Genomic DNA, 26507 nt, shown 5'->3' with positions numbered 1-26507 from the left:
GATAAAATTCAGACTCTTTACTGTGCTGCATTAAGCTCAGTCTTACTTTGCACCTCAAATCTTTTTCATGTGACCATCCATTTTGTTTTCTACTCTAAGGAGTCTCGTTTGAAGCCACACTTTACTCCCTATTTATTCAATAGTGACTTAATGTTGTATTACACATTTCCTAAAGAATGACTACAGAGTTGTACAGAGTGGGAACATGGGCACACATGAGACAGTGAGGCACATTTTGAGGAATTTAACTCAAGTTTTATCTTAAACTTTGTAACTGGAAGAAAATAGATATGTTTAAGTAGCCTTGAAAGAGGAGAGAGAAGAAAGGGTCATCTCATTTTGATCTTTTGCTTCTCTACTGTCAGCCCCCAAACTTCCTCTTCCATTTTAATTTCCACTGTCCTGTCAAATGATTGACAGCTAAATGAAATTCACATGAAAGATGGTTTCAGTGGGCAGTCTGGGAGGAAGCTAGTGACTGGGACATTGCTATGAAATGAACATGTTTCTTCCCAAAGGAGGCTGTATGACTCATCTTCCTTAGTTTCAAATTACATTTGTTATGGCTGTTACTCTTGTCTTCAAGCCCTTTGGAACAAAGCGAAACTTCGGATAGCCCGAGGTATGATATCTACTAAGCAAAGGGACACAGAAATGACAGGGAGTAGATGGATGACTAAGTGCCTTTTTGTTATTGTTGTTCTTGCTGTTTTCATTTGTGAGCTGATGATAGAGGATCATTAGTGCAGCAGCTTTGTCTGATTCTATGATTGAATCTTTCTGTGAGAAATAATTTAAAAGCTCATTCTATTCATCAATTCAGTCTACATTTACATCGGATGAAAATTTTACTATAAAATGTTCACATATGACTAATAGTAATAAGTTATGTGGGTGTCATATAATGAAGCAATTACTGGCTCCTATTTGAAGTTTTCTCGGAAGCAACAAACAGTAAAACAGCAGTCCTGTCTTCCTTCAGAAATTATTTTCTTCTATTTTGAAATGTTTTCTTGCTCACCCTTAGTTGCTGGGACTCCACGTTCTACCAGAATTCTCATTGATGATATATTTCAAGTGACATTTATTTAGTTGTCAATCCTTTTAGGAGGTGGGTTGGATAAGAAAAAGATGAATAATGGAGGAAGTTTGGAGGTCTGTCCAAAGCAGCAAAAGTTCAAAAAGGATGAATTTGTCTCCCTTAGCTCTCTCTCAGCCACATCCCCTGCAATCACCTTCTTCCTCTTACATTGTAGCTTCTAATTTCAATGTGTCTTTTAGAAGCTGGGGAACATTAACTAATATCACATCTAAGGACCTAAGAACGCAGAAATAAAACTTCCTCCCTTAAAAGAACCCAGTTTGAGTGAAGTAGTCGGGAAAACGAATGCTTAATGCATAACCGTCCTTGTAGAATAGGTGTTACAAGTAGGACAGGAACGGCATATCCAGAGGGCAGGCAAATCCTCAGGTATTCTATTATCTGTTAGGCAGCTGTCTCTGGAGCTTTGACTTATTTCTTACATGCATTGGCCCTTTACCCTTTAGTTCTGACATTTAGCAAGATCCAAACTTGTATTGACTTCCCTGTGACGTATTAAAGGTATTTTTGTTCCTCTATGTGGTAAATTCATTAATCTATGATGGGTTTTTCTAAAGATGGAAAGCTAATGAATGGATACCTGTGCTGTGGGTGACATTATTTTATTGCTTGTTACTAGGAAACTCCTGTATCAGCCTTGTCTATTTTATTCTCTACTTTATTCCCAGTACCTCTCGTAAGGCTGTATATGTATGCATACTTGTAAACTTAACATCCTGTGATACAAGAGGTTGAAACTTAATTTGCATGAAAGGTTTAGAATCTGGGACCTTTAACGTTTGTTCATGCTGAAGAAGCAGCAGTGGAGGAGTCTGGATTGTTTCCCAATGACTAGAATAAAGGTGAGAGGAGATACACTGGTTTCCTATGGCTAGTTTAAACAAAAGACTGTACACATAGCTGTTTCAAACATGGTTGTATTACCTTCCAGTTCTAGAGGTCACAAGTCTGAAATGAGTCTCAATGGGTTGAGTTTCTTCTGGGGGGTGTTATGTAAAATCTGTTTCCATATCCTTTTCAGCTTCTAACATTTACCCAAATCCCCCCCTCTGCCTCCTTAGTCCCTTTCACCACATTCAAAGTCAGCAATGTTCATTTGGAAGGCTGAGGCAGTAAGATTTTGATATAAAGACCAGCCTGATTTATGTAGTGAGTTTAAGGACAACCTGGGATATATAATATGACCCTGTCACATAACAAAGCAAAGCAGTGCCGGCAGTGTGGACTGCTCATATTGCAGTCTTTCTTATCCTTTCTTTCTTTCTTTCTTTCTTTCTTTCTTTCTTTCTTTCTTTCTTTCTTTCTTCCTTTCTGCCTCTATATTTCACTTAGAATGGCTGGTCCTGTCTTATGCAATATGCCACATGGAGTTATGTCAACTTCCAAGCTATACCAATTATTTTCCTCACTTCAAATGCTAGGTAAACTAGATGAAGCTTTCTCCAATCTGTGGAACTTGACAGCAGTGGTAGCCATTTCAGGGGACAATTAGAAATAGTTAGCATAGCAACTGGTTCCTATTAAGCAACAGATAGATGCTAGCTCTCTGTGTGCAATTTGTTGTCATACTTTTCTCTTAAAGCCCATCACTTCATTTAACTAGACCCTATACTTACCTGTAATTCTTTCATTCTCTCCCAGTTTATTCTGGGTTAAGATTTTAGGAGAAGTATATTTATTTGTTCACTCAAGAGTCATTTCCTTAGCCTTTTGCACTATGCTGGTGTCTATGGCTGTGCAGGGAAGAGTGGAGAGGAGACTCAAATACCTACCACACATTAGGTGTTCAATACATATTGTCTGTCTGGTTATAATTCTGGCAGTTTTCCTCCTCTGGATGTAGATTTTTCTTTTCCCAGGAAGATATTTTTCCCCAGGAACAATCAAGATGATTTTTTAAAACCAAACTAGAGAAAGCCATAAATTACCAACTCATATTGGGAAGCACATAATTGTGTTGAGAATTGTGATAATATCTTAGACTTTGCTCCCATCTGATTACAGCTCAAGGGATAAACACAAGCATATAGCAATCAGTATTTACCCTACTTGGCACTGGGACTCTAGGATTTAAGAAGCATTGGCTTTCCCTCCTCCCAATGCGTAGTTTGCTGGCATTTTCACCCCAAATGCACATTACACATTTCCTTTATATAAACAATAATAATAATATAAAAACAATTCAACTGATTTCAACTCTGATAAATTTGGCAAGATGCCTGCACCATCATTCTCAGTAGAGCTCTTAAAGGTCATGTGGCTCAAGATCCTCATTATACAGGTGCATATTTTATAACTAGAGATGGAGGGCACCTATTTCAAGTCAGGAACAGTGTTGAGATTAGACAAATTATTCCTTGAATATGAAGTAGCAATTAAAATTCCAATAATCTTCTCATTGAATCTTAATTATTTTTAGAAATATTACTATATTTATATTCCATAGGGTAAATGAGTTGCATCAAATCACAAATCTGGGTAAAAATCTGGCTCTGCAAGCCTCATGACCTGGTTCAGATCCCCAGATTCCATGTAAAAGCTGGAAGTAATAATTTGGGCATCTGTAATCCTAGGCCCTCTGCAGAGACATGAGAGACAGAGACAGGGGGATCTATCTGGAAGCTCATTGTTCAACTCATCTGCCATATGAAGCAGTGACCTACAAGAGAAAGACTGTCTCAAAGTAGGAGGTAAGGACAAACACCTAAGGTTGTCTTCTGACCTACATATGTGCACTTCTGGCATAGCCAGGTTTGCACTCACACCCATATACATTACACACCACACACACACACACACACACACACACACACACACACACACCATACACACATATCATATAGACACATATATCATCACTTGCACCAGAACCTCTCTTGAATGGTCATATATTAATATTCACATAAGGAAATGATAACCTGTCCAAGTTTTTTGCCAAGCTATGTCTATCACTGTGGATTATTCAAGAGAATTGTACTATGGCCATAATCCAAAGTCCAGTTGTAGCGACCACTGAGCACCAGCCTTGAACACCATCTTCTACTTATCTTAACCTAGAGTTGCCCTACTAGCACCATATAAACCCAGAAAAGTTGGCTATAATTCCTCACAGTGTGAGGGTCCTCTTTTTCCCTCTTGACCTATTGACCATCAGTCAGAGAGGGCAAAGGTGCAGAAGCGGTGACAGAAAGCTTTGTACATGACCCATGAGCACTAACAGAGACGGCCTTCCAGGAGATTGCTTTTGGTGAAACAGCTTAACTTTATTCCAGATACTATAAGGAATATATAGGACTTGGAAGCCCGGAGACAAACCCTAATTTGCATTAAGTGGCATGCTCCTATCACAAAGCTTCATATGTGTCAGTAGGGTCCTAGAAGCAGAGCTCCTAACACAAATCTTAGTGGGACCTATGTCAGGATTCAAGCTAAAGATAAATTAGGCATCTGGTTGAGAGACGGGCATCTGGTTTAGAGACAGCTTTCAGATAAGGTCAGTCTCCAGGTTCAGGGACATTTTCCAGATAAGCGCAGGTAGAGAGCATGAAGTTTTGCTGGGAAGGGAGTTTCAGCATTGCCAAGCTATTGAGATAAGCTGCCAGGCCATGGGCGACCACAACCTCTACCAGTCAGCCAAAACTTTCACTCCTCACAGAACACAAGCCTAGCATGAATATGGTGTGAATAGACTGGACAGTTTCAGTGTCAATAGGATATATTTCTGATATCAACATATGGTGGTTGAGACTTGATTTCACTGACTGCTACTATTTCAACCAGGAGGTCATTAGCTCTATACTTTCAACAACATTCATTAAAATTTCTCTCTCCTCCACCAAAAGGCAAGAAGGACACTAGTATGATCTGAAGCTGTGTTTTAGGAAGTGGATTCAACATGATACTTTATTTGCTGAAATGCAGAGTCCCAGTCTAATGTAATCTTCAGGGTCAATTTGAAACTATGAATAAAAACCAATGGCAGGGAAACTGGCCAGTGTTGTTAGTACATTTCATGTAATCCCTGCTTATTTCACTTGAAGTTCATTTTTTGTCCAAAGGGCCCATAAGTGAGAAAATGTATTCAACAGTGAAGCTGGAGAGAGTATGAGAAGATGAGAAAGTCTAAGATACTAAGTCTGAAGAAAGTTGACTTGTAATAGCAACATCAGTTCCTGTTTTAATCACAGCATCTTATGTGTACTGCTGTCACCTATTTGAGCTAACCTTCTAGGATTGAAAGTCAACCTGACCTGATGGTGGCATGTGGCCACATTATCAGATAAATGACAGCCTATCTCTCATACCACTTTCTTACATCCTGACCTACTATATCCCCAAGTCATCCTAATAATTAGCCTGGGCAGTTTTGACAAATAAAAATAACTACATAACTAACTTTTGTCTTTCAAACATTTGGGACTTTGAGCATCCTGTTGTCAATGATCTTCCCTGCCTGAGGAATTTGGCATCATCCTTTAAAGGTCAGCTCACATCTTATTGTATTCAGTAAGCTTTTTCCTTTTTTTAAAAAAAATTTGTTTGTCTCGAATGCAAGTGCATTTGTTGTACTCTCTTATGTGTGTATGTGTGGAGGACAGAAACAATATCTGTGAATCTTTATCATTTCCCACAATTTTTTCTTGATACAGGTCACTTACTAAACCTAGAGAATGGCTGATTCTCAAGTCCCTGGGATCCATCTGTATCCTCTCCTGCTATGGGTACAAACATGCACCCCAATGCCTGGGTTTTATGTATATGTTGAAAAACCAAGTTTAGGTTCTCATCCACATGAACCACTCTCTTTAACTACTAAGATATCTATACAACCCCACTTTTGAGTTTTGAATATATCTTTGGTCATTCCTTGTGGTATACTTCAACAACTCCTCATTACAATGCTTAGTCTGGTGGGACATTGGAACAAAATCTGGTGAACATTAAGAGTGGAGTGGAAGTACATGGCATGGATAAACATGTAGTGTAGAAAATGAGATCTGAGTGATTGACAGGAGTCAACCAGATGAAACTGGGAAGGGAAGGAATATTATGCACTAAGGAAACACCTTGTATAAAGTACCTGAGTGTACCCCTGATGGGTGGTTCACATAGCTGGTGCACTGTAAGTGAGAAACCTCAATTTTGGAAACAGGATACTGAGAAGTAAGCAAGAATATACTACACAGGACTTTTAAGGCCAGGGCACATTTTAGACTTCATTCTATGCTGAGCAAGGTGCTATTGAATGGCATTTCATAGGTAAGTAACATAATATATTTTATAGTTTTAAGAGGCATACCTATAGTAATCAAGATGATACATCATAATGAAAGTTTAAATAATGGAAGTGGGAAGGAAAGGGCACAATATAGGATTTAAGCTGGAGGCTAAATATAAGACTTTGTAATATACTAGGCATTAAGATGCCAGACAGATTTACGATGAATATCACCTTTAGTTTTTTTTTAAAAGGAGCATTGGGGTAAATAATTCATCTCTTACTTGATAAAAGAACAATAAAGGGAAGGTGTGTGTGTGTGTGTGTGTGTGTGTGTGTGTGTGTGTGTGTGTGTGTGTGTGTGTCTGTTTAATGGGGGTTCCTCTGAATATATAAAAAGAATTCATTTAAAAGCCCTAGCCTAAGGTATCAATTTGGCAGTTAACATAAAATAGGTGTGGTGGTTTTCATACACACTTATCTCAGCATTTTGTGGCCCTTTTCTTCACTTTTTACAGGTTTTTGATCTTCTATGTATTTCCCAACATAGGGCAGTAAACAGTCCAATAGCTTCTGCCAGTTTCCTTTGAGATTTTTGTTCTCCAGAGGCTGCCCTCTATAAGACATTCCCTTTCAGAACCCAAATGCCATGCTGCACAGTTACACAATTTGCAGATGAAAAATCCTAGATGAGTTTGTCCTTACCTCTTCATGGACCATTTGCTTGTGAGGTGACTTCAAATCCTGATCCCTTCATCAGGCATCTGGAATCAATTTGATCTTGGTTTAGGATCCACTTTTGTGTTTCTGAACACAACTATAGTTTGGCAACTAATATGTCTGTCTACATCTCAATAAATACAGTCTGAGACATTTCCAAGGAGATTTCTCTTTCAGATACTATAGTTAATTAAGTCACTCTATGTTTGAGTCACCATCTGTGGCTCCAGAAATCATGGAGTAGAGACAAGCTATACCTGCTTGTCTCTTTAGACTGTCTTGACCTATGGGTAAGATAAAGCATTGCTTCACTTAGGATGGTTTGCTATACAAGAGGAAACTAGAGTATGTGGTAACCTAAGCCAGGAGCAACAGATCATCAGGGAACAAGAACATTTTAGGGAACCACAGAATTAAAAGGAAATGGAAAGTTGAGAAGGAAAAAATCACACACAGAAAGGTGGTTTTTGGGAGAATGTGGTGTCATGGAAGCAGAACAAATTTCAAACATAAAGTAGTTGTGAGCAGTGTGCAATTCTCCTAACAAGTCAAGTAAAATAAGTGGGGAAATCCTTTAGGTTTTAGGAAGGATGACAGTGGTGACTGAGCAAGAACAGTTTCACTGAGAGCAGAAAACATAATTCTTTGAGAAAGAGAGCAGAGAGGAGGTACAAAGGAGGGGCTGGCCTTGGGCTAATGAGAGGCCTTTGTTCTGTGATAAAAGAAGAGAAGTAGTACCAGCACATTTCAGGTTTATAGTAAGTCCAAGAGATTCTCTTCTGAGGATTTCTTTTCTATCATGGATTAAGATTTTTGAGGACAAAACAAAAGGAGGTATTATTTTTTCTAACACTGTCTTATATCCCTCCAATCTTTTTTTCAAGACAGGGTTTCTCTGTGTAACAGCCCTGGATCTCCTGGAACTCACTCTGTAGACCTGGCTGGTCTCAAACTCAGAGATCCACCTGCCTCTGCCACCTGAGAGCCGATATCAAAGTGTGTGCCACCACCACCAGGCCCCTCTAGTCTTATCTCCTTCACATCCAGTTTTTGAATGCATAGATTAGAGCTGAACCACACTCATCCTGCATCTCTTTACAGGGCAAGGATGTGAGGGTGAAGGTAGAGATCTGGAGAGATACCTGTTCCACCTATAAATATTGCTCCTCTAATGCTAGGTTTCCCTCTGAATGGGCTTTGCTTTGCACCTAAGAAAAATTCATTTGAAGCTGACAAGTCATCAATTATGTTGCAGAAAAAAATTTTAAATGGGCTTTGTGCTTCTAGAGTGAAAGCAACAGCAGAGTCAGGATGGGGTCCAGGATCTGGTGACATGGAACTTGTCACCAAAGCAGCTACTTGAAATAATACTATGCTAACTTGGATCTATCGTAATCTGAATTGGCTTTTAAAAATATAGCTCTGGCTGTTCTGGAACTTACAATGTAGGCTAGTCTGGCTCCAAACTCATGGAGATTGACTTGCCTCTGCCTCTGGAGCACTGGGACTAATGGTGTGTGCCACCATGCCTGGCTATAATCAGAATTTAATAATAGGGAAACTAAGAGTCAACTTAGAGTAACTGGCCCAAGTCAGCGGGTATAATGGGATTTAGTTCTAGCTGAAATCAAAGTAAACATTCTTCTTGGTGCATTGACCATGATATCAAATTATTGGATCTGAAGGAGAAGGAAAGCAGATCAAGTTCAGGTTGTCCCAGTCATTTTATCTTAAGTGTAAAAGCCAGTCACAAAAGACAAGTGCACTGTGATCTAACTCATATGTGGAATATAAAATAAAAGAACAAAGCTGTGATGGTTAATGTTAATTGTCAATGTGACAGAATCTAGAGTCACGTAGAAGATGACCTGTGGGTATGACTGTGAGAGATTATCTGAATTACCTTAATTGAAATGGGAAGGGCTTACCACTGTGGGTGGGATCATTCCCTGAATGCGATTCTGAGCATTTAAATGGAGAAAGTGAGCTGTACTGTACATATATGCATGCATACATTCCTCTCTCATTCCTGATTATGGCTATGATTCACATTCTTGCTGTCTTGACTGTGCTACCATGATGTACACTGAACCTCAAGTTAGAGCTAAAGTAAACCCTTCCTGAAGTTGCTTTTGACAGAGCATTTTATCATTGTATCACAACAGAAACCAAGACAAAAACACAGCCCAAGTGTAAACAAAGCCCCAACCCCAAATGTAGGGTTGACATTGATAATCACTTAATTTTGTATTTTTACTAAAACATATTTTATATTTTAAACATTTACAATTTAAAGGACAATACAAGGTAGAAGGCCCAGAAAGTAGTTTTATCAACAAGTTCAGACACCTTTAGACTCACTGTAGTATGACTCAATGTAGTATGGTCACATGATTGATGTACTGGGTTAAGGAAATATATGTAACAAGAAGCCACCGAAGATGGAGAGATGCCTGCCTCAAATTCTGGGACTCTACTGAGAGAACTTCCCTTGATTGTTAACTTCCTGTACCCTTCCTGTTATTTCCAGTTCTTGCTGGACTTTTTGCAAGGAGTCTGTGTTCTAGGGTGTCTCTGAGACAAGTCCAGCCTCTGAAGGAATCAGCAGCTGTGCCTGAGGTTTCAGAGAAGTCTGTTACTCAGTCATGCCTTCCTACCTGCCTGCAGGTCTCTAGGAAGAGGAACTAATGGATTATCAATGAGACCTCCACATTTAAAAGCACACAAGAACAAATAATTATTTAATTAGGAAAAAAACTCTTTAAAGTGACTTAAAATGGTGCATGTTTATTAGCACTGGAATGTTCTCAGTGTTGCTTCAGAGGCTGCACATTATATTTGTTTGTTTCCATTGGCATCTACTGATCATGGAGAGAGCATCTACTTTACCCAACCCTATCATGTAGTTCTGATCTGGATTAGCATTTGCTTATTCAGTAAGCATTTATTGTATACCTACCATGTGCTAGAAGGTACTTTTACTCTGATACACTCAATGCTCTGGGGATCTACTTCCCCCTCTTTTTTTCCCTTTCCTCTTAGTCTCTTTCTCTCTCTTTACCCCCTTTCTATTTTTCTTCCTCATCCCCCCTCTCTCCACACTCACATATATACACACACATGATTTTTTGTACCATAAAATATTCAAAACTAGATTTACTGGTCCCAGCAACCAGAAGTGTTGATGGCAATAGCTAGGATTTCCCCCTAAGACTAATCAAATTAGTTTTCAGAGATAAAGTGATTTCAGGAGGTTCGAAAGGAAACAACAAGACTTACTTATAAGCATGGCTGCTTCCAGCATTTTAGCATATCACTATGAGGTATGATTGAACTGCATGTACCTGGACCAAAGGATTAGTGTAGCACTAGCATCTATCACATGCCTATAGGGCTGGGATGAATATCAGTATTCAGACTACTCAAGTCCTTCTTTTACTTTGGAGAATAGTGTGTGTGTGTGTGTGTGTGTGTGTGTGTGTGTGTGTGTGTGTGTGTGTGTGTAACACTCTCCCTACGGTATATTTCCCATTCCCAGCATTCAGGTAAGTTTCTCAAGTATATCTCTTGATATTACCTCCAAGATTTCTCAGAACATTATGAAAAACAAAGGTGGCATGCATTCCCTAACACATGGCTTAGCCAATCAGATGCTCTCTATCACTTTACTTGAAATATTGCTAAGTGAAAATGGTACTCAACAGGAAGGGAAACATGGCTAGAACTGTAATGAAAATACTGTTTCCATCTCTTTCATGTTGGGTAAGGAGTCATTCATAGCTATGTTTCCACACAGGATACATCTTGGATCACTATAACTGATCTCATGCTCTAGAGATACCCTCTTCTCATATTTTCTAATGGTGTTAAAAAGTGGAAAGTTTAGGGTATCAGAGTGGGTAGCAAAGTCAAGAATATAGTGCTTACTGTATACAAGACTAATCAATGAAAGTATTCCAGCACAAATATAATTCATAAAGGATTTAATAAACAGCCGCTAAACATTGCATCAAAGCATTTGGAAACACAATTTCTACAGAGAGGCAAAGGTCAAGCTTCCATTCTAAATCCCTTAAAACAATCATTAACAGCTCCCCATCCCACCCCCATCACTACACATCCACAAGACTACATTCCTCTAGTCATAAATTTACCTACAGACACATTCTTAAGAATAATGGGACTGGCATGCATTATCCCAGCAATGGCAAGGAAGCAGGGAATAAAGGAAAGATGGATGAAAAGGCAACCAGCAGCTAATGATACACCCCTAAGGAACTTTGTTCAGTGGGTGGGCAGAGAAGCTACTTGTGGCTTTACCTTGGACATTCTGGGTACTCTCAGCTAGTTGAGCTATCCAGATCCAAATTGGCTGGGGCTGTTGTATTAAACAGTCTTATTCCTTTGAGTCATTACTACTAGAAGTGATCTTCTTGGAGAATGCCTTGCTACATTTCTAAAGACCTTTATAGTATCAAACTGTCTTCATGACCCAGAGGGCTCACTGTGGCTGTGCTCATTCTAAGGTAAGAATGGCCATGGCTTGTCAACTATTTCTTCATTTTGGCCTTTGGAAATGGGTATAGGATATTTCTTTATTAAAGACATCTGTAAGAAGTTCAGGGAAATTATTCAAATTTCTAGGACTACCTTATAAAAATTGTGTGTTTATGTCTGTTCTTTTTGCTTACATTTAAGAACAAAATGAGATCAAATGGCTTCTAATACATTATAAAATTGGTAATAAAGTTAATGATTTAACTGACTCAAAAATAAGTAGAGATATTTGTGTGAATCTGCAATTCACCCCTCGTTGCAATCGGCATCCAAAGCAGTTGAGAAGTCCTTGACATAATGGAAGCAAAATGATGGGCCTGAAAGAGGAGAGTGATATGTACAATATGGAAGGAAAAGTTTGACTTTCCCCTGTTGGTGGCCCTTTCTTTTGAGGCAGCCTTCAACTACAACTAAACATCTTATTCTTCTACTATTTGACTAGTTGCCTTGTCAGGGAGATGAGTTTCTTAGATTACTTGTCTTTGAACAATTCTTATATAGGCATTTGAGCTATATCATTTTGTGTGTGTATGTACCATTTTAATTTAAATTAAAAGAGTCTTCATTTTTTTTCCAGAAGAGTTTGTAGGCAGTCCTGAATCCACAGTAAGCAGTACTCAGCTGGCTGTAAGGGACTCAGTGTTATTGAGGCAGGGTTCTTTCCTGAAGGAGATATATATTGAGGTGCTACTTTCCTGAGGGGCTGGCTGAAACTAGAGTAGTACCTACACTTTTAATGCTGGAATTACCCAATTAGTTCTCTCTTTTTTGTCATACATGTTTGACAGAGGTGAGCCTCAATTGTCCCCTTTGACCTACAAGGCAAGAACCTATTTAGGAGTCACTTCAGAATTTCACACAGGCTTCTTCCCATTCTACCAGTTCATGTGTCTAGTAGGCCCTGCTGGGGGCATAGGAGAGACCAGCTTAATAAAATTATATGAGATAGCTAGGCCTAACTCCATGGTGAGTGAGAATCATCCAATGCAGCCCAGTTAATATGCTCCTGAATCTCAACACCCTGGACCTCACACAGCCAAGGTTTCCACTAGAAGTAGAGTCTCCTGTTCCTTCTTCAGTGGGCAGAGTGAAATGAAACACATGCAGTGCCCTCAGCTGGGTGAGAGTGGCATATTAAGATGAGCAACTGGACAAATGGCAGTGTTGGCTCAATCCAAGCAATGTTCAAGGGACAAGTCATTTTTCTATTGTTACATTTTCATTGAGGTTCATAAATATGAATTGAGAAAGTGGTTACACTTAGCCTGGAACAGGGTTAAAAAGAAGAATCATGAAACACATGAAGGGAGCCCTGATTTGGGGGTATTTGGATGCTTCATGGGGTATACAGTGCTCTGGTTGCTGTGTCGCCACTATTATCTACTGTTTGCGGATCATGCCCTTGATAGCCGATTCCCGGTTCACATATGTGGCCCAATATACAAGATTGAATATGGCAAAGAGCACAGGAAAGATGATGCGGGAAATTTTGTCAACCTTGCTGACACTGTTGTAGGTCTTGGTCTCAGCAGGGCTGTCCTGCACATAAGTGGCCTTGGGTGAAGCAATGACCGTTGGAGTTGAAGAAGCACTGGGAGCGACACCCTTGGAGATGGTGGAGAACTCAGCATCCTTGCCCAGGTTCAGAGGATAGGTGGTTCCCACAATGTTGAAAGTGGTGCTTGTTTTCTTTGTTGGGGCTGCTGGTGTTTTCCTCTAGAGCCAGAAAAAAGAGGAGGAAGGGGAGAACAAAAAAATAATAAAAGATGATGAATTCATTGCACAAAGTACCTTTGGAAACTGCAGGAAGGAAGAGCCATGAGGGACATTAAAGAACCTACTAAGTAGTATGTTTGTACTTAGGGACAGTATTTTGAAAGCAGAAAACCTGCATGCACCATTTTAAATATCCTAGTCAGGCCCAGCTGTCACCTTGACATAGCCTTAAATCACGTGAGAATGGAGTTTCAATCGAGAGATTGCCCACATCAGGGTTGATTTATTGGGTATATCTGTGGGGACATGTCTTGATTGTTCATTGATGTAGATCGGTCTTGATTACTGTGGACATCACTATTCTCTAGGCAGGTGGTACTAGACTATATAAAAAAGCTATCAGATCAGCCAGCAATCATCATTCCTACATTCCTAAAGTTTCTGCTTTAAGTTCTTGCTTAACTCCCTGTCCCAGATTTCCTCAGTGATGGACAGTGACCTGGAGTTGTAAACCAAATCAACCCTTTCCTGTGTCAGTTGTTTTTCATCAGTGTTTTATCACAGCAAAAGAAAAAAAAACTAAAAAATTCTAGCTATGTGTCTTTGGATAAATTACTCCTCCATTGTGAGCTTCAGTTTCTTCATTTGTAAACTGAAGATGAAAATAGCTGGCAGATTATTTAGAGAATCAGAGGGGAGAATGGCAGCGGAAATTGCTAGGAAATGTGAGGTTTTATAAATTGCATGATTTCATTCTTCACCATATGAAGTAGGTGACATTATCCACACTTAATATGTAAGTCAAGCTCAGATTAAATGGCAGAATACATACTACCAATCTGAGTTCCTGACTTATGTCCATAAATATATACACTGTGCCACTTTGTATAGCACAAGGAATTCTTGGTTACCCGTGGAAAAAACTTCAAAAAGGCTGCAGCCGTCAAGGGGCACACCTCCTGTGAAGAAGAGAGCTTGGTGAATCTGCAAAGTCATTTTGTCTTAAAGAGCATAATAAATACTATGGGATATTTACATGCATCATCACAACAGCATGCTGCCCTCATGCACTATAAAGGTGCTTAGCAAAGTAGGGGGTACTTAAAGGTTTTTCACTCTTTCCAGGCTGCTAGCAGGAGCCACAGCCTCCCCACAGAGCTGAAGAAATGACCTCTTCTGATACAGCAAAAGTAGACAGCAGGAAACTTGCTATGGCATTGCCCTTTGGGAGCTTTTTTTTTTTCAACATAACTATCCCCAAAGCACAGTAAGAAGTGCCTTCTCTCTCTCTCTCTCTCTCTCTCTCTCTCTCTCTCTCTCTCTCTCTCTCTCTCTCTTTCTGTGTGTGTGTGTGTGTGTGTCTGTCTGTCTGTCTGTCTGTCTGTCTGTCTGTCTGTCTTCACATAAATGCACTCATGTGCTGCATTGGGGTTACCATGCTTGGGTCTGGATTGGAATAGATAGGCTGCATGGCATGGTGACTGAAGGAGCAAGCTAGCTCCTAACTGCAACCCAAGGCAGTGGCCTAGATCAGTATGCAAAAACTCTTCCCATGTCTTCCCTCCTGAAGTGTCAATCTGTCTATCTTGATGCTTCTCAGAAGCTACAATTAACTTCTGTACTCTCCCAGTTCCTTACTTGTTTGTTTTTTTTCTAAGTTTCTCTCTTCCTTTTGTTACTCCTTTCTCCTTATCTCCCTTTTGTTACTTTCTCAGAATTGTGATTACTTATATCTACTGTCATTCCATCACAGCACCATTTATTTTTTTGATCCAAATCATCACTTTTATGTATTTATTCAGTATCAACAGGGCCAAAAGATATGCTAGATATTTGGGGGTAAGTGGAAAGGTTAGAAGTTAGTTATACTTCAGTCCCTTTCTCCTAGGTGCTCACAGCCTATTGTTGAAGAAAGCCCTATAAATACATGATTGTCATACTGTGTAACCTGGGTTGTAACTGTTTTGAGTTAACTGTTATGAGTGTACCTGCACATGTGGGAAAGGCAGCTTAAGGAAGGCTGTCAGATTTCCAGTCTGAGTACTAAAAGTTGAACAGAAAAAAATATCCCAATTTAAAAATGGTCTTCTTGTGGAACTTCTAACAGTGGAAGCAGGGGCAGTCTCTCTTTTGCTGGCTTTGGGACCCTATTCCTCATACTGGGTCACCTTGCCCAGCCTTAATACATGGGGAGGTACTTAGTCTTACTGAAACTTGAAATGCTCTGTCTTGTCAATATCCATGGGAGACCTGCTATTTCCTGAACAGAATTGGAGGAGGAGTAGATGGGGAGGTGGAAACATAGGGGGTGTGGGAGGGACTGGAAGGAGAGGAGGAAGGGGAAACTGTGACAAGGATGTAAAATAAATTTTTAAAAAGTTGAGCAGGAGTCACCAAATGATTAAGAACTGAAGGAAAGGCCAGTGCACAGGAGATTGCTGTACATGAATCCCAGTGAGCACAGCAAACAACTTGTAAGAACTGAAGGAAAGGCCAGTGCATAGGAGATTGCTGTACATGAATCCCAGTGAGCACAGCAAACAACTTGTAAGAACTGAAGGAAAGGCCAGAACTTTGGGCCTTCCCCTGTGATTGCGTTGGTGACTACCCTGTTGTGAGTAGAGATACTTCATCCAGTCACTGATGGAGACAGCTTCAGGGACTCATGGCCTAACATTGGGCCCAGGGGAACCCTGCTAAGGAGAAGGAGGAGGGATTGTAGAAGGCGGGTAGTTGGCCAGGGACATCAGGTGAAAACCCACACAAAGAGTAGCCTAGTTCATGGGAACCTATTCACTATGCTGGAATGCCTTACCCAGCTTGAATACAGGGGGATCTACTTGCTTTTATGAAAGCTTGATATGCCATCCTTTGCTGACGGCCAAGGGAGACCTGCCACTTTCTGAGCAAATAAGGAGAAGAGGTGGGTTAGGAGGGGGCAGACGTGTGCTGGGGGGAGGGATTGGGAGGAGAGGAGGGAGGGGAAGCTGTGGTTGGGATGTAAAATTAATTAATAAGAAGGAAAAAGGCATATCTTGAAAGGCCCTGTATATCACACTCTGCCCGCCTATGTTGACATCAGCATTCTCAGTTGGGGGCAGGGAGTGTTGTAAATGGGTGGAAGAGTGTGCAAGATAAGGGGTGTTCATGCAAGTAAATAAACACTTTTCCTCTTTGTTGGAGGATTGTAGTCACATTGTTAACAGCAGAATGGGTACAGAACTCAAAGCCTTCTAAGAACCTTATAAATACTTTAAATACTACACGAGGCTCATTTATAATTAGCAAAGTCATTGTGTGAATAGAGTCCTGCTGCTAAATGCCTTTGCTATTAAATAAAACACTGCTTTACTTTTTTGCCTGCTTATTAACTTGCTTAGTAGTTTTTTTTCCATGGGCAGACAAAGAAAAAAGCAAAATAAAAATAGACAGAAAGTGAAGAAAATTTTACACTGACTTTGCTAAAAGCATTGCATGTCATTTCATTTAGTCATCTTATAAGCTGGTTATAACTAGGTCTTTGAAACAATCACTTGGGACAACAAGCATTCATTTCCTTCTGTTTTTGACTGTGAATGTGATATGACTGGCAATGTCAAGATTTTGTCCCTTTACTGTCCTCCAGTGCTGGACTGTAACCTGAAATTGTGAACTAACTAGGACATACATCTACATTTATTTAAATAATAAAATGAATCATATTGCTCTAATTCAGCCTATCTTATTTTAACTACATATACTATGTTGCTTGTGATAGTTATTTTACATAATACATTTGTATATGCAAAATAATATAATGAATTGACCCTGCCCTCAGAAAAAACAGAGATAGAACTTAGATCAATTATAACAAAAGGCAATTTGTGGATAGGGTCATAGTTCAGTTAGCCCAGAGTTAACCCTACTAACACTCATGTGAAAACTGGGTATTACAGTTCACAGAAAAAAGACTGAAATCCTAGTGCTGGGAGGGGTAGCACGACAGTCCCTGGGACTTGTTGACCAGACATTCTCATTGAAATGGTACTATCTAGGGTCAGTGAGAGACTCTGTGTGAAAAAATGAGGTAAAGAATGATAGAGGAAGGTAGATTGACTTAGAGGGATCAATTAAGCCTAGAGAAGGGAAAGAAAATGCAGATGGAAGGTCGGCTTCCTAAAAGGATGGGCATACATGGGAATTACCCAGGTTCAAGTTATAGCTTAGAAGGAAAGAATGGAAGAGATTCAGATACTGTCAGTGCTTTGAGAAGAAAGAAACAAGAAACTGAGGAAGCTTCATATGATGGTTTCCATACTCACATAAAGACGGTAAAAAAAAGTTAAAATCTAAATTAAGAGGATAAAGATATGGCTCAGTGGTTATAAAGGATAACTATGCTTGCAGGAGACCCAAGTTCAGTTCCTGGTGCTCACATCAAGCCGTTAGTTCACAACTGCCTGTAACTCCAGCTCCAGGGGAACCAACACCCTCTGCAGTGCAGGCTTCCACCAGCACATGTGTACACACACACACACACACACACACACACACACACACACACACACACAGTAAAATAAATCTCTAAACATATTTAAATTTGATTTTATAAGAATAGAACTTAATTTTCAAACAGAAGGCCTCAGATACTGATTTAAGGCCCAACAGAATTTAATTATATAAGCTCATAACCTTCATCAACTTGTTAATAGCTGTATTTTGTTTTTCAGAAAAAACAAAACCAAAAATCTATTTTGTACTGAAGTGACTAGGCAGTCTAAGGGTGTTGATAAATGAATATAACCATATATTGTTTTAACTATACTGTATAAAGAAACAAAAAATAGAGAAATCAGATTTGGAAAGAATTCATTATATTGAATTACTAAATATTTCAAAATTGTCTATTATGTGGCAAGTTCTCTGGTGCTTGCTAGTGATGCAGCAGTGAACAATAAAAGATGATCTTTATACTCAAGTTCATATTCCACTGAAAGGAATATTTAAAAAGAATTCAATCAAACAAATGCATACACCAATGTCAGGTAATGACAATTAGAGTTGAAACACATAAGGCAGATCAGTGCAGAGTAGGATAGTGAAAGCTAGCTCGAAAAAGTATTTTTAAGAAGTTCCAAGTCCTGAATAAGAGAAAACACCTTAAAAGATCTGAATAATCAAAGTTCAGGGGAGAAGGGTGATCACAAAGCATCTTATGGTTGAAATGGGAGTGACCTATTCAGGGGTCATAGAAGGTAATAACTATGGGTTGAGAGGAGTGAATGAAAAGTTTAAAGGGGGTTTGCAAAACTTAGTGTAATGATACATGACAGAAATAATTCCCTACTTTGAAAACTTAGGTAATAGGATAACTAGCTGAATGTCAACCTAGGCAACACAGCAATATTCCAATCACAGAAAAAAGAGGAGCATGGAGCGTGTGTGTGTGTGTGTGTGTGTGTGTGTGTGTGTGTGTGTGTGTGTGTGTGTGTGTGTGTATTTCTCTATTTTTGTTTCTTTATACAGTATAGTTACAATAATGTATGATTACAGTCATTATATATTCAGATGTATACACACACACACACACACATATATATATATGTATATATATTAACTCAGAACCAATTTCTTGTTAATCTTCCATGTGCTAGAAGTAATTCTTAGAACTGAATTTAATTTTGCTCTTAATCTCTTCATTTTAGCTTGTCCTTTCAAACTTCATACGTTCTTTCTGATTATTTCAAAACTTAATCATCTCCTAACAACCACATGGATTTGAACCATCTACCGTGTGTTTCTTCATTTGACCTCCAGTGAAAAACTTATTGAGAGATTTGAGTTAAAGGAATCCTGTGAGCCTCTATTCAGGTAAGGTCAATGTCAGTCCATTGATGAGTTCTATTTGACTTTAATTGGTCAACCAATTATATCAGCCTAAATGTACTACTTGAAGTGTTTTCTAGGGCATATTAGAAAGTTAATCAATGGAGATGAGGTAATGGCTCAGCAGTTAAGACAACTTGCTGTTCTTGAAGAGGACCGAGGTTCAATTCTCAGCACCCAGAAGATAGGTCACAATTCTACACAGCGAATCTGATGCTCTCTTCTGGCCTCTGGGGAGCACTTCATTCACTAGTACTTAAATACATGCAGGCAAAAATAGTCACGCACATAAAATAATTTTTCAATTTAATCAAGTATCTTGATAAACTCTATACCATTTCCTGTTCTGTCAGTTCAATAAACATTAATTAGAGGTTAACTTGCCATAATTTGTCCTTAGTAAACTTAAAAATATCAGTTACTGAACTAATTTCTCTGTAAATATCTATTTATACTATATATTCTGGAAATTTTTGCTTGACAGACCTGGGACATCTTTATTCTATGGAACCAAACAAAAACAATAAAACAATTTGGGGGATTTTTAAATTTTATTTTCTCTTTTTATAGTGCTGAATTTCAAACTCAGGACCTTGATGTTCAAGATGAACAAATATTCTATTTGTTATAGCCCCAAGCCTAAATGTTCATCTTTTGTGAAATGGGAATTTTATAACCTGGATACAAACACACACTGAAATCAGATCGGGTGATGAAGACACTTAAAATGTCTGTTGCTTTAGGGCTCTGGCCAAAAATAGAATTTCAACAAGTGGCTAGCATAGCCCATGAGGAGAAACAAAATTTCCTTAAACACAATCAGTTTTATATTTGTAGCAATAACAGCCTATAATTAAGTTTGATCATTAAATATTGGCAAAGAATGAAAAATTAAGGGTATAGCCCCAAAGGGGCACATGGAAGTACGAACACACACACACACACACACACACACACACACACACACACACACACACACACTATAGAGTACTTTTCAGTGAGCAAGGGAAACTTCTTGCTATTTAGAAGCAGAATCATCACAAGTACTAGTGCCCAGCAGAATTTATATAGACAGAAAATGATGCTCAAATTACAAAGAGTACAACTCACTTTCAAGTGCTCAACCCTGCCCTAATCATCCCCTGAGTCACTTCCTAAAATGGTGTTTCCACACAAAATAGGTAGAAAAGAATTGCTCCATTGCAACTTAAAATAATAACTGATGCAAAATGTGCTGCAAGAGAATGGAAGATGAGCAATAAAGATTGTTGGAGAATACACAAGAGGAACATGGAAAGCATGAAAACAAGTTATAAAAGATCATGAAATAAATGCAAGCCAATTAGGGATGGGGGAATGGCTCAGTCAGTGAACTATTTTCTATGCAAATATGAGGACCTGACTTTTATCTCCAAAATCCATGTAAAAAGTCAGAGATAAGAATCAAATGCCTGTTATCCCAGCACTGAGAAGGTAGAGAAAGATCATTAGGGCTCAAAGGCCAGTAAATTAGCTCTCATTCAGAGAGAGACCCTGTTTCCAAAGGTAAGGTGTGTAAGTGATTGAAGAAGATATCACAAAAATGAAAGTGAGTAGGAATTGTTGAAAATGATGAAAGACGCAGAAAATAGGTTTGAGAAAATGGCAATAAAATTAAATTAAAAATAATAATAAGTTAATATTATTAGAGAAGAAATTGTAGATATAGAAGATGACATAAATCTCTATGGTATACATAATCGGTACTTCTGGGAAAAGAACAGAACAAATCTGTGATATCAAAGCTATCCTTAACATTAAAGACCAAGAATTTACAGCTTTTGAAGAAAATGCCTGTTAATGTTGTATACAGCTATTTTGCTGATTTTGTTTTTATCAGCAGAAGGAATTTCCTGGTAGAGTCTTCAGGGACTTTTACACATAAAACTTTATCATCTGCAAATAAAGATACTGTGAATTTCCTATTTTCATTTCCCTTCATCTCCTTCACTTATTGCTTTAAGACCACTTATTATGTTGAATAGGAATAAGTAGAGTGCAATTCTTGTATTAGTGGAAATTATTTGTTTTTTCTACCATTATGATGATGTTGGATGGGGTCTTATTGTATATTGTCTAAACTGTGTTGAAATATGTCCACTATATCCCAAGTCTCTATAGGGCTTTTATCATGATGGATGTTAAGATTTTTGTCAAATGCCTTTTCTGAATCTAATGATATATCATATTGTTTCTATCATTTAGTTTAAGTGGTAGGTATATTATTGATTTTTATGCATTGAATCATCTGTGCATTCATACTACCTGAATATAGTAGAAAATCTTTTTGAAATTATTTAAATTATGTATATAAGTGTTGTTGGATAATTATTATGTGCACCATGAAGATGTGTCTCTGTTTTACTCCACCTGTTTAACACACCTTTTGATTGCTTTAATAAAGAGATTATGGCCAATAGATAGGCAGGAGAGGATAAGTGGGACTTCTACAGAGAGAAACTCAGAAAAAAAAAAACTGAGAGGCAAAGGATTCTTCAATGAGGTGCAGAGGAAGTGGAATGCATGATACTGAGGAGAGGTAATGGGTCACATGGTAGAACACAGAGTAATATAAACAGGTTAAGTTTTAAGAGCAAGTTGAGAACAAGCCTAGGTTAAGGCTAAGCATTCATACTTAATAAGTCTCTGTGTTATTATTTGGGAGCATGTAGTCCAAAGAAAGTCCAATTATAATTGCTAGCTGAGATGGTTCAGCTCACAGATTAATTTAGCCATTCAGGTAAGCCCTACACTTTCCCATCACACAGAGACTGGGCAACAAATGATACAGCTAACTCTGCCAGAACTTGACCATTATCCCACTTTTCTCAGGGTCCCCTAGTGATGCTATCAACCCTCAGGCAACAGGGAGTAATTTTAAGAACATAATATCCATATTCCCAAGAGGTGGGATAGGTGATTTCTTGGCCATTGAGTAGGTTATGGATATTTGTCATTGTTTGGGAGGGGTGCTGTTTGCAAGTTGTTATTGGTCATGGTCAGGGAGGAAACTAAACAGAGGAGGTCAGATTAAGGGATTTCTTCCTTTCTTTCTTCTTCTTTCCTCTATCCTTTCTCTCCTATCTAGTGAAAAAGGGGGAGGGGTATATGAATAATATGATAAAAGTAGATTATTGAATCTACTTTTAAAATAAAAGGCAACTACTATTCTAAAATATTTTACATTGGTATGGATTTTTGTATATTGATACAAACTTAAGGTTATTTTGTTATAGCATATTGTAAGTCCTGTAATTATACAACTCATTTAAAATTATAATGTAAAGCTACTATTAGAAACTGTTTAGGATAATTAAGAAACAATCAAACTTGTAGTAAGGGTTTAGATGTAGATAGAAATAAACTTTATTTATTCTCATGTATTTTGGATAGATAGGTAGGCTTCAAACACTTCAGAGACATACAGAATATGACATTTAAGATGTTTTAGTAACATAAGGCTTTTCATAACTCTGAGACACATCTCTTCTGACAGTACCAATCTACTTCAAGAAAGATAATGGGCATCAAATAACCTCCATATGGAGTTTGCTTCAAATGTGACAAAGCTAGACACTGGGCAAGAAAGTGCCCTTGCCTTTATTGATAACAGTATGCTGTCCAAATTGGAGGAGCAGAACACAAAGGAGGTTGACTGCTGAACTTTGCAAAGACAATTTAGGCCAGTCCTACAAAATTATTATTTCATGAAAAGGTCTGTCAGATATTCTGGGCCTGCAGGCTGAAGATGGATGCTCCAATTTTGTAGAGAAACCTTGGGTGACTGTCCAGGCTCCATGGTTCCTAACAGCTCTACAGAGATAGTAATGTTTTACTTGAGTTTGGACGAATGAATAAGTGTTTACCAGGAAGAAAAAAAGGGGCACTTCAGGTAGAGAATAAAAAATAGACAAAGACTTGGAAAGAATAATGAGCACTTCATTTTGACTGGAATGTGAATGTTTCAGAGAGTGAGGGGTAGAAGTGGTCTTGGAGACTGTGCTTCAGATGTAGATAAAACTCCAAGTTTTTGGATACTTTCTAAGTACCAATGTCCCCAAAGTCTAACAGCATCACAGTAATATTTGACTCAATACAAGACATAAGCCCTACATGCTATTATCCTCCTTTTCATAGTTCTTAGTTGATCCCCAGGTTGCCAAGAAACACTCCAGTTGAGAATTGGATTGATGACCCCAGTGAATAGCACGTAGCCATGCTCAGTTCCTGCAAGCTACAGGCTGTTCACTTCTGGTCCCAATACAGATCTCTCGGGAAGTGCTTCCCAGCCCTTCCTTTATTGCAACTCACCTTCATCTCCAGGGCTTCTGGTACCTTCTTGCCTTCCCAAGCCCAACTTCGCTTAGTGAAGTAGTTGACAGTGGCAAATTCAATCAGTGCAGAAAATACAAAGGCATAACAGACGGCTATGAACCAGTCCATGGCCGTCGCGTATGCCACTTTAGGTAAGGAATTTCTAGCACTGATACTCAAGGTGGTCATAGTGAGAACAGTGGTGACACCTGAGGAGAGAAAAGTCAAGAGCCAGTTGCAACTGGAAGACCCTAGCAGTGTACTGAAAGGAAGTGCTTCACCTTACTCAGTAAGGTCCCTTAACTTGTGTTGTCTGTGGAGTATCCTGATTTACTTTCTTGTAATACACTGTGCTTTCCCTTTGCTTCAAGTAATGCCCTATTTTAAAGTAAATTCTAGAAAGAAAGAAAGAAAGAAAGAAAGAAAGAAAGAAAGAAAGAAAGAAAGGAAGGAAGAAAGAAAGAAAGAAAGAAAGATAGATTAACCTAGGATCAACTTTATTGCAACTGCCATAAGAATTAGATTCTTTAGTGCAGTACCTTTACTGTTGTCCCTTAACCTCTGACTAAGCATTTCTGCTGAAGAATGGGTAGCTCAGTTTGTTGCAAGAGAGCTTCCAAATTAGAAAGAATTACATTTTTGCTAAATCTGCTTGCTCTAATGATCAGCCTACTGATGGATCTCAATGTTCTTTCTATAACCCAACAGGAAGGAAAAATCCCTCATCTTCAGGATAGGCCTGTGGAGACCAAAGAAGAGTCTTCCTCTCCAGAGAATTGGAGATCAGTGTTTGCCTCATGTCCTCCTTTTGCTCACCCTTCTCTCAGTCTTGGTAGTTTTTTTGACAAGCTTGAAACTAAGGTCATGATTCAAGGCATAGGTCTGAGTTCAGTCTGGTTTCTTCTTCTCTTTTTGTGATTTCTTCTGATAAGGCAACAAACTACTAGGGAACATGTTTCTGTAACTGCATCAAGTTCTAGGTCTCAGTTGAGATTTCTGGGCAATCAAAACTACTCCAAAAGCTGTATCTTGAGATATTTTGGCTGCCACTTACTCATTTTGTAGCTTGGTAAGCCCTATAAGCCCTCTGTGCATTCTTTCTCCCCATCTGTGTGTATCAGATAACCCAGGACTTTCATATTCCCCAACTCAATCAGATTTAATCTGATTGTTGGAAGACTGAAGAGGATGAAAACAATCTGTGCATGGGTCAAGAAGGACAAAGAATGAAATGCTTATGGGGTAAGATGCAACAGAGGAATCACTGGATCTATTAGCTCTATTGAGAGTAAGACTTGTGAATGACCACTCCTGGTGATAATTCTCCTGTCTTGCTTCTTTGAATTCCTTACTCACACATTTTCTGTATACATGAAAATCTAGACTAGAGAAGAATTTACAACAAAGGCAGTAAAGGTGCACATTTGCAGGAACTTAGCATCCAAGCTGAGTAGCAAAATCACAGCTTAAACAATGTGAGAATCAGCTAAAATGTTAGTACTTGATTTTTTTCTTTTTTTGAATTTAAATTAGAAACAAGCTTGTTTTACATGTCAATCCCAGTTCCCTCTCCCTCCTCTCATTCCCTGACACCCAACAACCCACTACCCTATACCCTTTCTGCTCTCCAGGGAGAGTGAGGCCTTCCATGGGGGATTTCAAAGTCTGACACATCATTTGGAGCAGGGCCTAGGCCCTCCCCCTGTGTCAGGCTGAGACAGCATCCCTCTATGTGGAAAGGGCTCACAAAGTTCATTCCTTTACTAGGGATAAATACTGATCCACTATCAGAGGCCCCATAGACTTCCCAGGTATCCTAACTGATACCCACTATCAGGGGGTCTAGATCAGTCCCAGGCTGGTTTCCCAGCTGTCAGTCTGGGGTTCATGAGCTCCCCCTTGTTCAAGTCAGCTATTTCTGTAGGTTTCTCCAGCCTGGTCTTGACCCATTTGCTCATCACTCCTCCCTCTCTGCAACTGGATTCCAGGAGTTCAGTTCAGTGTTTAGCTGTGGGTGTCTGCTTCTGCTTCCATCAGCTACTGGATGAAGGCTCTAGGATGGCATATAAGGTAGTCATGAGTTTCATTATAGGAAAAGGGAATTTAAGGTAGCCTCTCCACTATTGCATAGAGTGTTAGTTGGGGTCATCTTTGTAGATCTCTGCACATTTCCCTAGTGCCAGATTTCTCTTTAAAATTATAATGGCTCCCTCTATTATGGTATCTCTTTTCTTGCTCTCCTCTATTCTTACCCTGACTCAGTCTTCCTGCTCCCTCATGTCCTCCTCTCTCCTCCCATTCTCACTGTCTCTTTCTCCTAATGCCCTCTCCCCATGCCCCATGCTTTCAATTAGCTCAGGAGATCTTGTCCCTTTCCCCTTCTCTGGGGGATGATGTATGTCTCTGTTTTGTTTTGTTTTGGTTTGGTTTTTTGAGACAGGGTTTCCTCTGTGTAGCTTTGGAGCCTATCCTGGCACTTGCTCTGGAGACCTGGCTGGCCTCGAACTCACAGAGATCGCCTGCCTCTGCCTCCTGAGTGCTGGGATTAAAGGTGTGTGCCACCAACTCCTGGCCTGATGTATGTCTCTCTTAGGGTCCTCGTTGTTTCCTACCTTCTCTAGCAGTATGGATTGTAGGCTGCTAATTCATTGATCTATGTCTAAAATCCATATATAAGTAAGTACATACCACATTTGTCTTTTTGGAAGATTTCTTCCATTTGCCTGTAAATTTAAAGATTCCATTTTTTTTTTTCTGAGTAGTACTCCATTGTGTAAATGTACTACATTTTCTTTATCCATTCTTCAGTTGAGGGGCATGTAGGTTGTTTCCAGGTTCCAGATATTACAAATAATGCTGCTATGAACATGGTTGAACAGATGTCCTTGTCGTATGAATGTGCATCTTTTGGGTATATGCCTAAGAGTGGAATTGCTGGATCTTGTGGTAGACTGATTACTATTTTCCTGAGGAACC

At 39.1% G+C, this 26507-nt stretch overlaps 1 protein-coding gene and 1 long non-coding RNA gene across 4 annotated transcripts in view; one reads left to right on the top strand and one right to left on the bottom strand.

Moving 5' to 3' along the window:
- Window positions 1-537: 537 nt before the first annotated feature.
- Window positions 538-26507, top strand: part of LOC113837607 — a 36638-nt gene continuing 10668 nt past the window's right edge. The window contains exons 1-4 of one of the 3 annotated variants that reach the window (XR_004771479.1): window positions 538-622; window positions 3676-3792; window positions 18998-19163; window positions 24653-24773. This is a non-coding gene — a long non-coding RNA (uncharacterized LOC113837607). Of the gene's footprint in view, window positions 623-3675; window positions 3793-18997; window positions 19164-24239; window positions 24774-26507 lie in introns of all 3 variants that reach the window. The other 2 variants (XR_004771478.1, XR_003488275.2) reach the window with 2 other exon arrangements.
- LOC100754835 (gamma-aminobutyric acid type A receptor subunit alpha3) overlaps window positions 12978-26507 on the bottom strand; it is a 160113-nt gene continuing 146583 nt past the window's right edge. Inside the window, exons 8-9 of the mRNA XM_035450193.1 lie at window positions 23529-23740; window positions 12978-13313 (exon numbers count right to left, since the gene is read on the bottom strand). Of these exons, the coding sequence (XP_035306084.1) occupies window positions 12978-13313; window positions 23529-23740 (548 nt within the window). The remainder of the gene's footprint in view (window positions 13314-23528; window positions 23741-26507) is intronic.

Source organism: Cricetulus griseus, chromosome X, assembly GCF_003668045.3.
Source record: "Cricetulus griseus strain 17A/GY chromosome X, alternate assembly CriGri-PICRH-1.0, whole genome shotgun sequence".
NCBI classification, from domain to species: domain Eukaryota; kingdom Metazoa; phylum Chordata; class Mammalia; order Rodentia; family Cricetidae; genus Cricetulus; species Cricetulus griseus.
This window is presented reverse-complemented; position numbering and strand designations above follow the sequence as displayed.